General features: G+C 36.7%; 1 protein-coding gene across 2 annotated transcripts in view; it reads right to left on the reverse strand.

Moving 5' to 3' along the window:
- unc13d (unc-13 homolog D (C. elegans)) overlaps positions 1-15033 on the reverse strand; it is a 42293-nt gene extending 27260 nt beyond the window's left edge. The window contains exons 1-7 of one of the 2 annotated variants that reach the window (XM_061908801.1): positions 14907-15033; positions 9694-9726; positions 9567-9623; positions 9418-9474; positions 9235-9342; positions 5837-5896; positions 5648-5714 (exon numbers count right to left, since the gene is read on the reverse strand). In XM_061908801.1, the coding sequence (XP_061764785.1) occupies positions 5648-5714; positions 5837-5896; positions 9235-9342; positions 9418-9474; positions 9567-9623; positions 9694-9726; positions 14907-14966 (442 nt within the window). In that variant the 5' untranslated portion in view covers positions 14967-15033. Of the gene's footprint in view, positions 1-5647; positions 5729-5836; positions 5897-9234; positions 9343-9417; positions 9475-9566; positions 9624-9693; positions 9727-14906 lie in introns of those variants that run through there. The other variant, XM_061908802.1, reaches the window with a different exon arrangement.
- Positions 15034-15305: the final 272 nt, after the last annotated feature.

The raw sequence follows: 15305 nt of genomic DNA on the forward strand, positions 1-15305 counted from the left end.
GTAGAGAATAAATGATGACAAAAACACTTAATTGAACGGTTTAAAAGGGAAAAAAAGACGAAAAAAAAGAAAATTTAGTTTTGAAACATAGTTAATCTTCAATTTCGACTCTTTAAAATTCAAAATTCAACCGAAAAAAAGAAGAGAAAAACTAGCTAATTTTAATCTTTTTGAAAAAATTAAAAAAAATAATTTATGGATAATCATTAGTCATTTTTCCTGATTAAGATTAATTTTAGAATTTTGATGACATGTTTTAATTAGGTTAAAATCCAATCAGCATTTTGTTAGAATAGAATATATAACAAATTGGACCAAATCATTATTTCTTCTAGAATTTCCTGAACAAAAATTTTAAAAGAAATTCAAAAGACTTTGAAATAAGATTTAAATTTGATTCTAAAGATTTTCTAGATTTGCCAGAATAATTTTTTGAATTTTAATCATAAGTTTGAAGAAAGATTTCACAAATATTCTTCGTCGAAAAAACTGAAGATAAAATAAAGAATTAAATTAAAATGTATTTATTATTCTTTACAACAACAACAACAACAAAATTGTCAGGAAAGAAGAGGAAGGAATTTAAAAGGTAAAAAGGTATATGTGTTTAAAAAAATCTTAAAATCATTTTTAAGGTTGTATTTTTTCTCTAAAATTGTATTTCTGAAAGTTATAAGAAGCAAAGTAAAAAAATATATAATGAATTGATTTAAACAAGTGAAGACCAAGTCGGAAAAATATTTTCTTGGATTTTCAAATTCTATTTGAGTTTTGTCTCTCTTAGAATTAAAAATGTCGAGCAAAGCAAGACCAGCTTACTAGTAAATAAATAAAATAAAATAAAAAAAATAGAGGCAGCTCACTGGTAGGTGCTGCTATTTGAGCTATTTTTAGAACAGGCCAGCGGGCTACTCATCTGGTCCTTACGGGCTACCTGGTGCCCGCGGGCACCGCGTTGGTGACCCCTGGTATAGCTATTAGCGTGCCGGCCCAGGACTTGCTTTCGGTGTGTAACATGTTTAGCCTTGTCTCCCAGTACTAACGATACTTAAGATACTTAGAAATGCAGTTTATTATTGCTGCATTGGTAATTACTATGGAGACACGTAAATAGCTGCTAGCCGCTTTTCAGCCGGGCAACTAAACTTAAATACAGTGTCAATCAGATGTCATTTATGTTTGTAATCGGCATTAATAGGTATTAATCAGCAATAGTGATCACATATTTTTTCACAAAAATCGGCCAATACTGATAGGTTACCGATCAATCGGCACTTCCCTATATACTTAGAACTGCATAGTGCTTTGTTAAAGGCATTTTTCCCTAAAGGCTACCATATTTCTCGGGTAAGGCACAAAAGGACCTCAAGGGATAATCTAATAGCCTGTATTGATCTATCTTGGTATTCCTACAGACATCAATTAAATTAGTAATCTACATGGTAACTGCAGATTATAGAACATGTCATAAAATATATATACCCAAATGAGTCTCAGTCAAAAAAATAAGTCACATATTATATTGTTTTACATTTTTTTTCAACACTTACATTCAGAGGTGAGTAGTAACTCTCTACATTTACTCCGTTACATCTACTTGAGTAACTTTTGGGATAAATTGTACTTCTAAGAGTATTTTAATGCAACATACTTTTACTTTTACTTGAGTATATTTATAGAGAAGAAACGCTACTTTTAATCCGCTCCATTTATCTACATTCAGCTCACTACTCGCTACTTTTTTTTAATCGATCTGTTAATGTTTGTTTTGTTTTTTCAGACCTCCAAAGTAGAATCTACTTATGCCTGCTTTTCACCAATCACATGCAGTCACTGGTGACGTTGGACCAATCAAACAGAGCCAGGTGGTCACATGATCGTCGCACGGAGACCTGATTTAAACAAGTTGAAAAACTTATTGGGATGTTACCATTTAGTGGTCAATTGTACGGAATATGTACTGTACTCCGAAATCTACTAATAAAAGTTTCAATCAATCAATCAAAAGTGTAAAGGAACAAAGACACTTTTTATTTCAACCGTACTTCCCGTCAAAAGCCTAAAGACTGATCGCACAGTTCCTGTCTTCACAATAAAAGTGCCGCTCCATCGCGCCTGCGCTAAAAAAATAAGAGTCTCCGAAAGCCAGCGCAAACAAGCGAGCAAGCTACGGAGTTTGCCGCCAATCTATTTCTTGTAAAGTGTATACAAACGAATATGGAACCTGGACGAATAAGATGCCAAAAACCAACGACTTTCATGTAGTATTAGACAGAAATGAGGAACTTTTTTTCTCCTCCATTTGAAAACATGGACGTTATCAGCATTACTGTCTGATTCCAATCAATGCAAGTCATCAGAATCAGGTAATACACCAACTTATATTCTTGTCTTCATGAAAGATAGGAATCTATATGTTAAATATGCATGTATATTCATTAAAACACCTTTGACATGTCAACAAAAACGGCAAAATAAATAAATATAAATTATATACTATATATGTAAATGCATGGATATATATATATATATATATATATATATATATGTGTGTGTGTGTGTGTGTGTATATATATATATATATATATATATATATATATATATATATATATATATATATATATATATATATATATACTGTACAGTGTATATATATATATATATATATATATATATATATACTGTACAGTGTATATATATATATATATATATATATATGTGTATGTGTGTATATATATATATACTGTACAGTATATATATATATATATATATATATATATATATATATATATATATATATATATATATATATATATGTATATGTGTGTGTGTGTGTGTGTGTGTGTGTGTGTGTATGTATATGTATATATGAGGTAGATCACCTCGACTTGGTCATTTTTTAAGTAATTGATTAAGGTTGAAAAACTTATTGGGGTGTTACCATTTAGTGGTCAATTGTATGGAATATGTACTGTACTGTGCAATCTGCCAATAAAGTTTCAATCAATCAATCAATCAATCAATCAATGTCTACTGAGCCTATGGTGCTCTTAAGTGATTGTGGCTCAATGTGCCTTAATTTGTATTTTTATTTTAATGTATTATTATTTAACATATATTATTGTTTTAGTTGCTTAAGAGATATTCCTGGCTCTGAATTTGCTCATTGCTATTTTTTATGTTTTTGTGCATTATTTGTTGCCGTAATCATTAAACAAACAGGTTACTCATCAGTTACTCAGTACTTGAGTAGTTTTTTCCACAACATACTTTTTACTTTTACTCAAGTAAATATTTGGGTGACTACTCCTTACTTTTACTTGAGTAATAAATCTCTAAAGTAACAGTACTCTTACTTGAGTACAATTTCAGGCTACTCTACCCACCTCTGCTTACATTACATCTCTCGATCAATTTAAGGTCTATATATATATAAAGTAAAAACAATGTTTTGTTGTATGCCCTTTGTTCAAAGAGAACCGTTTTTTATGGCAAAATAAAAAAATATAGATTATTTTCTACCAAAATGTTTTTGAAGTGGATTATTTCATGTGAAATTCTATAGTCATAATAGGTCAATAATTCATACCACTATTGATTTTAATTCATTATCATTTTAGAGCGGTGACAATTTAAAACAAAAGTTACACTTAAAATTATTACAGTTAAAATTATTGGGGATCTAAAAGAGCTCCACTCATAAAAGTGTTAAAAACAACCCAAACATTTATCTTTTTACTTTTTTCTTATGTAGTATTTTTAGAATGTGCCGCGGAGCATTAAAAAAATATGCTGTGGGCAGCACTTTTGTCACCCTAAATTTAGACATTAACACTATTTTTTAAGAGTTTGGAAGCAATATAAGGTTGCAGGAATGCAATTACTGTGCTGGGATGTTCCAATTAGTTCTAAATAGGTCTAACTGTTTCAATACTGAATGTATATTTGTTTTACCTTATGAGTAAGCTTCTTCGTTAGAAAAGTGCGCCTTAAAGTCAAGATCAATTTCCATGTTTGACCTGTGACCTGTAAGCTCCGACTCTACTGTTCAATAGTATCAGATGTATTTGTGCTCATGTGTGAGAGTGAGCTACACACAAATTAAGCAGCAACAACAACCATACAGGAAAACTAAAGATTACAACAGGTGCACTGCAAATAATTTGCCACTTGCCAAGATTTAAATTTTTATTTCAATAAATGTCCCTAGTTTTAAGAGCTATTTACTTACTTTTAGTGATTGACTTTACATTATAATCTTAATGTTAGCATATATAATTATATTTTGACCCGTTTAAAATTTGTAAAATTGAGAAAATAACTATTCAAATAAGATATTTTGGTTATATCAACATGAAAAATCTTGTTTAAAGATTCTGAATCATCCCTGGATGCTTAATTTAAGAATTGCAAGTTGAATAGTGCTTGATTGCAGAATAAATACTTATTTCAAGCTCAAAAGTCTTGTTTAATTAGTAGATGTGCAAATCTTAATTTAGGATGTCTAATCAAGTAAAATTAACTATCTGCGTGGACAAATCATTTTAAAATTTTTAATATGTTTTCCTAAAATCTAATCTCTTACTAGCCCTGTATTTGGTATCAGACCTATCCATCCATCCATCCATCCATCTTCTTCCGCTCATCCGAGGTCGGGTCGCGGGGGCAGCACCCTAAGCAGGAATGCCCAGACTTTCCTCTCCCCAGCCACTTCGTCCAGCTCTCCCGGGGGATCCCGAGGCATTCCCAGGCCAGCCGGGAGATATAGTCTTCCCAACGTGTCCTGGGTCTTCCCCGTGGCCTCCTAGCGGTCGGACGTGCCCCAAACACCTACCTTGGGAGGTGTTCGGGTGGCATCCTTACCAGATACCCGAACCACCTCATCTGGCTCCTCTCGATGTGGAGGAGCAGCGGCTTTACTTTGAACTCGCCCCGGATAGCAGAGCTTCTCACCCTATCTCTAAGGGAGAGCCCCGCCACCCGGCGGAGGAAACTCATTTCGGCCGCTTGTACCCGTGATCTTGTCCTTTCGGTCATGATTCAAAGCTCATGACCATAGGTGAGGATGGGAACGTAAATCGACCGGTAAATTGAGAGCTTTGCTTTCCGGCTCAGCTCCTTTCTTTACCACAACGGATCGAGACATCGTCCGCATTACTGAAGACGCCGCACCGATCCGTCTGTCGATCTTACGATCCACTCTAATCTCACTCGTGAACAAGACTCCAAGGTACTTGAACTCCTCCACTTGGGGAAAAATGTCCTCCCCACCCTTTTCCGGGCGAGAACCATGGACTCGGACTTGGAGGTGCTGATTCTCATCCCAGTCGCTTCACACTTGGCTGCGAACCGATCCAGTGAGAGTTGAAGATCTTGGCCAGATGAAGCCATCAGGACCACATCATCTGCAAATAGCAGAGATCTAATCCTGCAGCCACCTAACCAGATACCCTCAACACCCTGACTGCGCCTAGAAATTCGGTCCATAAAAGCTATGAACAGAATCAGTGACAAAGGGCAGCCTTGGCGGAGTCCAACCCTCACTGAAAACGGGTCCGACCCATACCAAATATTGCAACCCCTGCTTATTGCTGACCAACAATGATCAATGCAACACGAAGAAATGTGAGGCTTGACAAGAACTCACCACTGATATCTTTTCCCAGAATCCCTTTGGCTTCTTTTACAGTGACCATTAGGCAGCAAACAGGCGGCTGTAAGGTGCAAACTATTTAGAAATTTCAAAAATAATTATTTACAGCTACTAGAAAATCACATATTGTGGTGGAAAATAAAATGCTTGATGTTGATATTGAAATATTAGTGTTTTTCTTACCTCTGCGTTCTGCATTTTCTCCATCAGAGCTTCATGCTCTGACTCTGTCATGGTGAGGGCCTGATCAAAATTGTCAGTTAAAGATATTTGTTTTTATTTATAAGTAATAATAGCATGTAGCATGCACAAACTAGTGCTGTTAAACAATTATTTTTATAATCAGATTATTTACACTTCTGAATTGGGGTTAATCACAATAAATCAGACATTATATTACTTGTTTGCATACTTTAAGGTAATTTCAAAAATACCCCAAATGTAATGTTACGATCAAAATGTATTTGGACTTTTTAAAAAACATTTTACTCGAATGTAGGTAATTTTTCTATTTTAAAATGTAATTTGTCAAGCAGCACACCAGCCGGAGTCTTTGCCCTAAAGTATTCAATGACCTGATGCATGACTCTGCACTTCAGGTAACTATCCACAGTTGAGGTAAAGGAGCATGTGTGCCCAAAATAAATGGGATGATGCGTTTTTACATGATTAATGTGAGCATTGTCTGTGATTGATTGTTAGTTAATGAAGGGGTCCACAAACTACCGCCCGCACGTCGAATACGGCCCACCAGCCTCCAAAATCCGGCCCGCCAGAAATCTCAATTTTTTTATTTTTTTTTATACGACCGCTTCTATGTTAGCTACCACTCTTTGCTTATAATGTCTATTTTCTGCTGGATCTACTCTCTATTTTATGCTGCCGTTTTTTTTGCCGCAGCTGTTACATACACTTTAATACTGTACAATTTAGGGGTGGCCAACTCATTTGAGCTCAGGGGCCGCTTGGAGGGAAATCTGCGGGCCAATCTATTAAAATCATGGCATTGAAACTAAAAAATAAAGACGACTTCAGATTGTTTTCTTTGTCTTACTTTGGCCGAAAATAAAACAAACACAATCTGAAAATATTACAATAAAAGTATACAAAAAAAAATACCCGGCAGCGGTTAAGTTTAGATCAGTGGTCTCCAAAATCCGTCCCGTGGGAAGTCCCAAGTTTAAAAAAAAAAAAAGTGTCATTTCTCGTCTTTTTTCTACCGCTTGTTGCTCTAGGGGTCTCCTCGCCGCTCAGGCAAATCATATTGTCTAAAAATACATTTTGCAATCGATGACATGACATCATCACGCTCGCACCGCAGTGTTGGGCAAGCAAGCAGCAAGTGCGCACTCTTTTAGTCAATTAGTGTGTGAGAAATATTCAGTATATATATATATATAAATATATATATATACTGTATACATATATATACACATATATACATAAACACATATATTTACATATATATACACACACACACACACACACACACATATATATATACATATATATATATATATATATATATATATATATATATATATATATATATATATATATATATATATATATATATATATATATATATATATATATATACATATATATATATATATATATATATATATATATATGGGACGGCGTGGCCCAGTGGAAGAGTGGCCGTGCGCAACCCGAGGGTCCCTGGTTCAATCCCCACCTAGTACCAACCTTGTCACGTCCGTTGTGTCCTGAGCAAGACACTTACCCTTCCTCCTGATGCATGGCAGCTCCCTCCATCAGTGTGTGAATGTGTGTGTGAATGGGTAAATGTGGAAGTAGTGTCAAAGCACTTTGAGTACCTTGAAGGTAAAAAAGCGCTATACAAGTACAAGCCATTTATCATATATATATATATATATTAGGGCTGCGAATCTTTGGGTGTCCCACAATTTAATATCGATTCTTGGGGTCACGATTCGATAATATAACGATTTTTTTGATTCGATTCTCGATTCAAAAACGATATTTTTCCGTTTCAAAACGACTCTGTATTCATTCAATACATAGGATTTCAGCAGGATCTACCCCAGTCTGCTGACATGCTAGCAGAGTAGTAGATACAAAAAAAAAAAGCTTTTATAATTGTAAAGGACAATGTTTTATCAACTGATTGCAATAATGTAAACTTGTTTTAACAACTAAACAAACCAAAAATATGACTTATTTTATCTTTGTGAAAATATTGGACACAGTGTGTTGTCAAGCTTATGAGATGCGTTGTAAATGTAAGCCACTGTGACACTGTTCTTTTTTTCAATTTTTATAAATGTGTAATGATAATGTCAGTGAGGGATTTTTAATCACTGCTATGCTGAAATTATAACTAATATTGATACTGTTGTTGATAATATTAATTTTTGTTTCACTACTTTTGGTTTGTTCTATGTCATGTTTGTGTCTCCTCTCAATTGCTCTGTTTTTTGCAGTTCTGAGTGTTGCTGGGTCGGGTTTGGTTTTGGAATTGGATTGCATTGTTATGGTATTGCTGTGTAGTGGTTTGTTGGATTGATTAAAAAAAAAAAAAAAAAGTCCCCCCCACCCTAAAAAATAGATAAAAAATAGATTAAAAAAAAAAGAGAATCGATTCTGGATCGCACAACGTATTCAATTCAATTTGTTTTCGAATCGATTTTTCCCCACACCCCTAATATATATATATATATATATATATATATATATATGAATGTATATATATATATATATATATATATATATATATATATATATATATATATATATATATATATATATATATATATATATATGTACACACGTATACACACGCGCACACACACAAACACACACACACACACACACACACACACCGCCCGGCCCCCGGCCACATTTTGTGGCCCCCGAGTCAAATATAAACTGTAGATAATGAGAATGGTATTGGTTTAGTCTAGGGCTGTCAAACTTAGTGCATTAACTCATGTGATTAATAAAAAAAAGAAATTGCATTAATCATATACAAATGTAGATTATTAACACATTTATTTTGATCAGTGATCAGGTCAATGCATACGGAGACTTTGACTGGTGTGCTCAATGGCAAATTTCACTTCAAAATACATTCTAACTGAACTAAAAAAAAAAAGATTACCAAATTTTGAGCAAATAAATTACGTGCTCTCAAGTAAAACCCATCCATCCATCCATTTCTACCGCTTATTTCCTTCGGAGTCGCGGGGGGCACTGGAGCCTATCTCAGCTGCTATCGGGCGGAAGGCGGCGTGCACCCTGGACAAGTCGCCACCTCATCGCAGGCTCTCAAGTAAAACATTTAAAAAAATATTTGTGTATGAAATTCTGAAAATAAAATTGCATATTATGTTTTTTTTTACCTTGTTTGGAATATGTAACCAAGTAATTAATCAGATTTTTTTTTAACATCATTTGACAGCACAAGTGTATTTATATTGCAGTACATCACATATTTGCACATGTCTGAAAAGGAGTAGGAAGAAGCACAGCTTACAGTATTTCATTTATTTAAGCATTTATTTGCCAATGTTGGTTAACTTGTGTGAGATGTTTACCTCTTGAATGTACTGGTGAAGTTGGTTATCTGTGAAGACCTCAGCTGATGTGGACTTGCCCATTTTATGTGAAATAGTGTACAACAACTCCTTATACAGAGGGTTTAGCTTTAAATACAAGCAGAGGAAATGATAACATAAAGCAACATCCATTCAAAACGTACAGTTAGTGACATATTTTACCTCCTGCTCTTTGTGGCGACGTGCCTTCTCTTCGGGGCTTTCCTCGTCTGTAAAATCCTGACGGAAGCAGCACATCAGGGTTGCTGATCAGCACAGTGGACAAATTAAGATCATTTAATATTGAAATATTTATGTAGAAATGTGCCCACCCTCCTGTATCGTATTTTCCTCGTCTGGCCCAGTTTACGTACATGGCCCGGAGATAACTTAAAAGGAAAAGACAAATAACGGTGACACAAATGTTGCGGTTACACAAAACTTTGTGCAAATACTTACCTGCCTGAGCTTGGTTGAGCCGGGGTCCCGGTTCTTAAATGACAAAGATTGCTCAAATACTTGACGTGGTATTAGCAATGAAATCAACCTCATTTCTAAAGACAACCACAACTTTAAAGGCTCATGGGAAACTTTTGACTTCTGTTGCAAACTTCCTCAAGTTGTGGTTGTGAAACTGAGGCAACAGTATATGGCAGAATCACAAGACACTCAAGTTAAACCTACATTATTTATAAGCATTTATTGATAAGGGTGGTTAAAAGAGCAGTGAGATACAAACGTGCTCAGGGGTGTCAAACGGACGTCCCGCGGACCAAATCAGGCCCACGAACAGGTTTTATCCGGCCCGCGAGATGAGTTTGTATACAAATAAGCAAACATTTTTGAATGAATCTGCTGTTGTAAATGTGTCCACTAGATGTTTTAATAGTAATTTGTTGTAATAGTAATTTGTTGTATCAACTGCTGCGAGCGTGTATTGCCGTGTGTCAACACTTCCGTATTTGGACACTACTGACTTACTTATTAATGATAGTATACAAAATGTGGCTTTTTACATCCATGCCTTCACTGTCAAAGGTGTTAGTGATGTAACATGTGGCATTTATTCCCAAATAAATGCTTTTGATAATTTGTACATTTTGTGTTGTACAGTACTTAAGACTGGGTAAACAATTTCTGGGCGCAAATAATCAATATGCTGAAATAATATGTATCCCCTTCTTCCTACCATGAATTGATTTACGTGGACCCCGACTTAAACAAGTTGAAAAACTTATTTCGGGTGTTACAGTTTAGTGGTCAATTGTACGGAATATGTACTGAACTGTGCAATTTACTAATAAAAGTTTCAGTCAATCAATCAAAAACTTCATGTTTAATGAATGAAATGAGTCCAAATTTACAAGTTTTGTTGTGGATGATGCTACATATGTAGTATACACTAATAACATCCAGTAGTTTGATATTGATCCATCCATCCATTTTCTACCGCTTATTCCCTTTTGGGGTCTCGGGGGGCGCTGGCGCCTATCTCAGCTACAATTGGGCGGAAGGCGGAGTACACCCTGGACAAGTCGCCACCTCTTCACAGGGCCAACACAGATAGACAGACAACATTCACACTGACATTCACACACTAGGGCCAATTCGGCCAATCAACCTATCCCCAAGTGAATCGTGTTTGGAAGTGGGAGGAAGCCGGAGTACCCGGAGGGAACCCACGCATTCACGGGGAGAACATGCAAACTCCACACAGAAAGATCCCAAGCCTGGGATTGAACCCAGGACTGCAGGACCTTCGTATTGTGAGGCAGACGCACTAACCCCTCTGCCACCGTGAAGCTTATTATTTTCATCTTCTGATTAACACCAATGGGAGCTTTTTAAAATTCTGCCAGACTCAATTTCATAATGGTGAACATTACGTCTCTATTTTTAAGTTATCATGGCATATTGGTCAGGAACTCGCATGGCTGCGGTATTTGTGACCCCAAGATGTAGGAACCGGGAGGACGACGAGAAGGTAAGATGATTTTAATATGATTAACAGAAGAGGAAGCCGTCTCGCATGTAACGGTTCACAAAAATATATATTAATCCTCGAGCCCTGAGGAGCACGCGAGGCAGGAATAAAATAGAAGCCTGTTGATTAGCACCAGGTGTGGCCCGGCTGCCAATCAACAGTAGGTGAGGGGAAAACAGCGCTCAGCGGAGACATGCATAAAATGGAATTCAAAATAAGGGCACTGATAGGAAATAAACACAAAACAAGGAAGCACAAACAGAAATAAAGTGACACATCGTCACAATATTTTTACCAGCCCACTTGGGAATAGAATTTCCTCCATGTGGCCCCTGAGCTAAAATGAGTTGGACACCACGTAGCTAAACCATTTAAAAACAAATAATAACAATTGAATAAAACTATTTAAAATCTGCTGCATCCCCCAGTACGACTGGGTTGCATCTGTGTTGCTGCAGTAATTGCGACATGAATATTTGTAACATTCAGTAAATGCTGTTAATTGGTTCCAGACATGACACCAAAAATATCTGCAAAGTATAAATCATTATAAATAAATCAAGTATTTCCATGGCTAGAGCATGAAAACAAGGTTGCTACCTTCTAAATGTATTTCTCAACATTGTGAGAGCTATTTAGACATGCAATGACAGCCTTTAGTCACATTTAATTTTTTTTAATCCAATATAGTAATGACACTGAACAGCATGGTTCTGATTGGTTTTGGTTTCCTCTCGTGGCCAATACTACCATAGTATAGATATTTTAAGTACGTGTGGCCATTTTTATGCTTGAAAATGCTTAATTTAGGGCAAAAATGTTGTAGAATACGCTTAAAAAAAACCAAAAAACTAAATCTACGATGTGGGCAACATTTGAAGCGTGATGTGATGAAGAACGACTGTACACACTCCGTGCATCTACGTCACTGGAAGGCAAAAGCTCAGATGATTTCACGTGTCATGAATAATTCATAATTTCATGCAGCATTAATATGATTTATTTACCGCTAAAGCTCACGGATCAAGCAGTGCCTACACTTAACGAGTTGTACATTTGTACATGTACTGAAAGAATCAAAGCCTCATCTTTAGTCTGATACTGAGATCATCCACGTAGAACAGAGGTGTCAAACGTACAATCCAGGTTTTTTCCATCCTCCGTGATGAGTTTGCCAAGTATAAAAATGAGCGTTTTGGGTTTTTTTAACGAAAGAAAATGCAGTTCTAAATGTGTCCACTAGATGTCACAATAGCAGTTATGTCAGGCAAGCAAACGGTTTATACCAAGCAAGAGGTAAACAGTAAAGGGTGACTGTGGCTCCTCCTCCTCTACCCACATAAAACTTAAATCCTGCCGTTTTATGTCTTCTGCTTCGAACACATTGTCACTTAGCACCCTCGCTGCCCCAAAATGTCTCTGTCAGACATAAGAAAAGTGAACTTAACCCTTCTGAATAGTTTTTACATTTGTTTCTTATGATTTGTTGAGTTAGCACTGGATTGATACGTGGACATGACAAAGGAGGTATTTGATACCGAGAAGAGTTAACATATTTCACGGTGGCAGAGGGGTTAGTGCGTATGTTTCACAATACGAAGGTCATGAGTAGTCAGGGTTCAATCCCGGGCTCGGAATCTTTCTGTGTGGAGTTTGCATGTCCTCCCCGTGAATGCGTGGGTTCCCTCCGGGTACTCCGGCTTCCTCCCACTTCCAAAGACATGCACCTGGGGATAGGTTGATTGGCAACACTAAATTGACCCTAGTGTGTGAATGTGAGTGTGAATGGTGTCGGTCTATCTGTGTTGGCCCTGTGATGAGGTGGCGACTTGTCCAGGGTGTATCCCGCCTTCCGCCCAATTGTAGCTGAGATAGGCACCAGCGCCCTCCGCGACCCCAAAGGGAATAAGCGGCAGAAAATAGATGGACGGATGGATGTATTTTGTTAAATCCGAGAAAGACTGTGACTTAAAGTTTAATCCCGGTTATTGTAGATACATAGACAAAGTCTAAGGTCATTGTATTTTTGAAGCTGCACCAATTTCCTCAGAATTGTCAACAAACTTGAAGTGTTTTGTCCAGAGGATTTTTTGTGATTTGCATGTTTTCATAATGTGCTTGTTCTATTTTTGGTCAAAGTAAAACAAAGAAAACAACTTGGAGTTGTCTTAATTTTTAAGTTATCACGCCATGATTTTACAATTAAGGCCCACTTGGGAATAGATTTTCCTTCATGTGGCTCTGGAGCTAGAATGAGTTTGACACCCCCGATGTACATCTTACAAATGCATTCAAACAATCGTTTTTAGATGTCTTCTTTTTTTTAAAGAAAAAATACCCTCTTAAACCAAACGTTTAGGAGGTTGAACTGGCCAGGGTAAAGGAGTTAAGCCCAGAATTAAATGTTATGTAGTATTTTGAAGTCAGAAAATGACAGTGGCTGTTTGACCTTTGAAACACATCTGGCCAAAATCAGTCAAAAATCGCTCCAAAGTTGAGATGTTTACTGAACACATCCAGGTCGAGAAGTCATTTTACAATATGCCTTTACGTGTTTTTGAAAGACAGCGTGTTAAGGAAGCACATAAACCTGCAGAAGGGTAGCGGATCAGGAATAGTTCCCAGTGGGACGCAACAAGAAAGGTGTACCTAAAATGAGGACAATTCTCAGACCTTAGAGACCATTCAAGAGGAGCTCAGTCAGCAACAGCTTTGATTCGACGTTGATGTGATCTCTGCTGTGTCATACAGTTCAAAGAAACTCTCAAATGATCGCAAATACTATAACTAAGATGAGTTTTGACTGACATTGTTGGAAAAATGCTAATTCTGTGTTTTGTGCTCATCACGGTATTTTCAGTGTAAAGTAAATATATTTGTACTGTAAATTTCCTGGTTCAAACAAAGCATGAGGGGCGTGCTTGCTCCTTTTAGAAATGTTCCAATGGGAAATTATATTTTTGCTTGGAAAAAAATGTTTTACTCTGCATCATCTGGTCACAAGCTCACACCCTAAAATAATGATGAGTGTTAGTCATGTACAGTAGCTGTAAATATCACATGGTACAGCAGTTTCATTCAATACATCCATCCATCCATTTTCTACAGCTTATTCCCTTTTGGGGTCGCGGGGGGCGCCGGCGCCTATCTCAGCTACCATCGGGCAGAAGGCGGCGTACACCCTGGACAAGTCGCCACCTCATCGCAGGGCTAACACAGATAGACAGACAACATTAACACTCACATTCACACACTAGGACCAATTTAGTGTTGCCAATCAACCTATCCCCAGGTGCATGTCTTTGGAAGTGGGAGGAAGCCGGAGTACCTGGAGGGAACCCACGCATTCACGGGAGGACATGCAAACTCCACACAGAAAGATCCCGAGCCTGGATTTGAACCCAAGACTGCAGGAACTTCGTATTGTGAGGCAGACGCACTAACCCCTCTCCCACCGTGAAGTCCTCGTTCAATACAGTCTTATGAAACTATCATGAATCACTTTTGCTGTTCTTTTTATGGACAATAAAAATACAGATTTTAATTGTATGTATGTCTTGTTGATATTGATGTACAATAGATAAATGGCAATAAAGCTTTTGAAATCCAGCATCTATGCAAAAACGAAACGATTCAAATTAAAATAGTAATGATTATCACACCCATGTGAGTTTAGCTTAGTCCTTACCTGTTCAGGTGTTTTGAGTAAACGGTCCTCTGAACTGGTGGCCTCCTTTTGAGCTGACATAATGTTGTCTAATTAGCTGCCGTGCACTGCATGTATGAAGGAAGGAGCAAAACTTGTCATCTTTGGTAAAACTACCACACAGGAAGTCATCACTTCCTCCAAAAAGGAGGTAGCCTCAATGACAAGGACTTTTCTAAAAGTAAAGCCACACTTTGTACCTGCATCTGTCGCATTGCAAATTACAAGTTGTAGCACATACAGTGCATCCAGAAAGTATTCACTTTTTCTACATTTTGTTATGTTACAGCCTTATTCCAAAATGGAGTAAATCATTTTTTGTCCTCAAAATTTTACACACAATACACCATTATGACAGCATCATAGGTTTTTAAAAATAAA

This window comes from Nerophis ophidion, linkage group LG08 (genome assembly GCF_033978795.1).
Source record: "Nerophis ophidion isolate RoL-2023_Sa linkage group LG08, RoL_Noph_v1.0, whole genome shotgun sequence".
Lineage (NCBI taxonomy): Eukaryota > Metazoa > Chordata > Actinopteri > Syngnathiformes > Syngnathidae > Nerophis > Nerophis ophidion.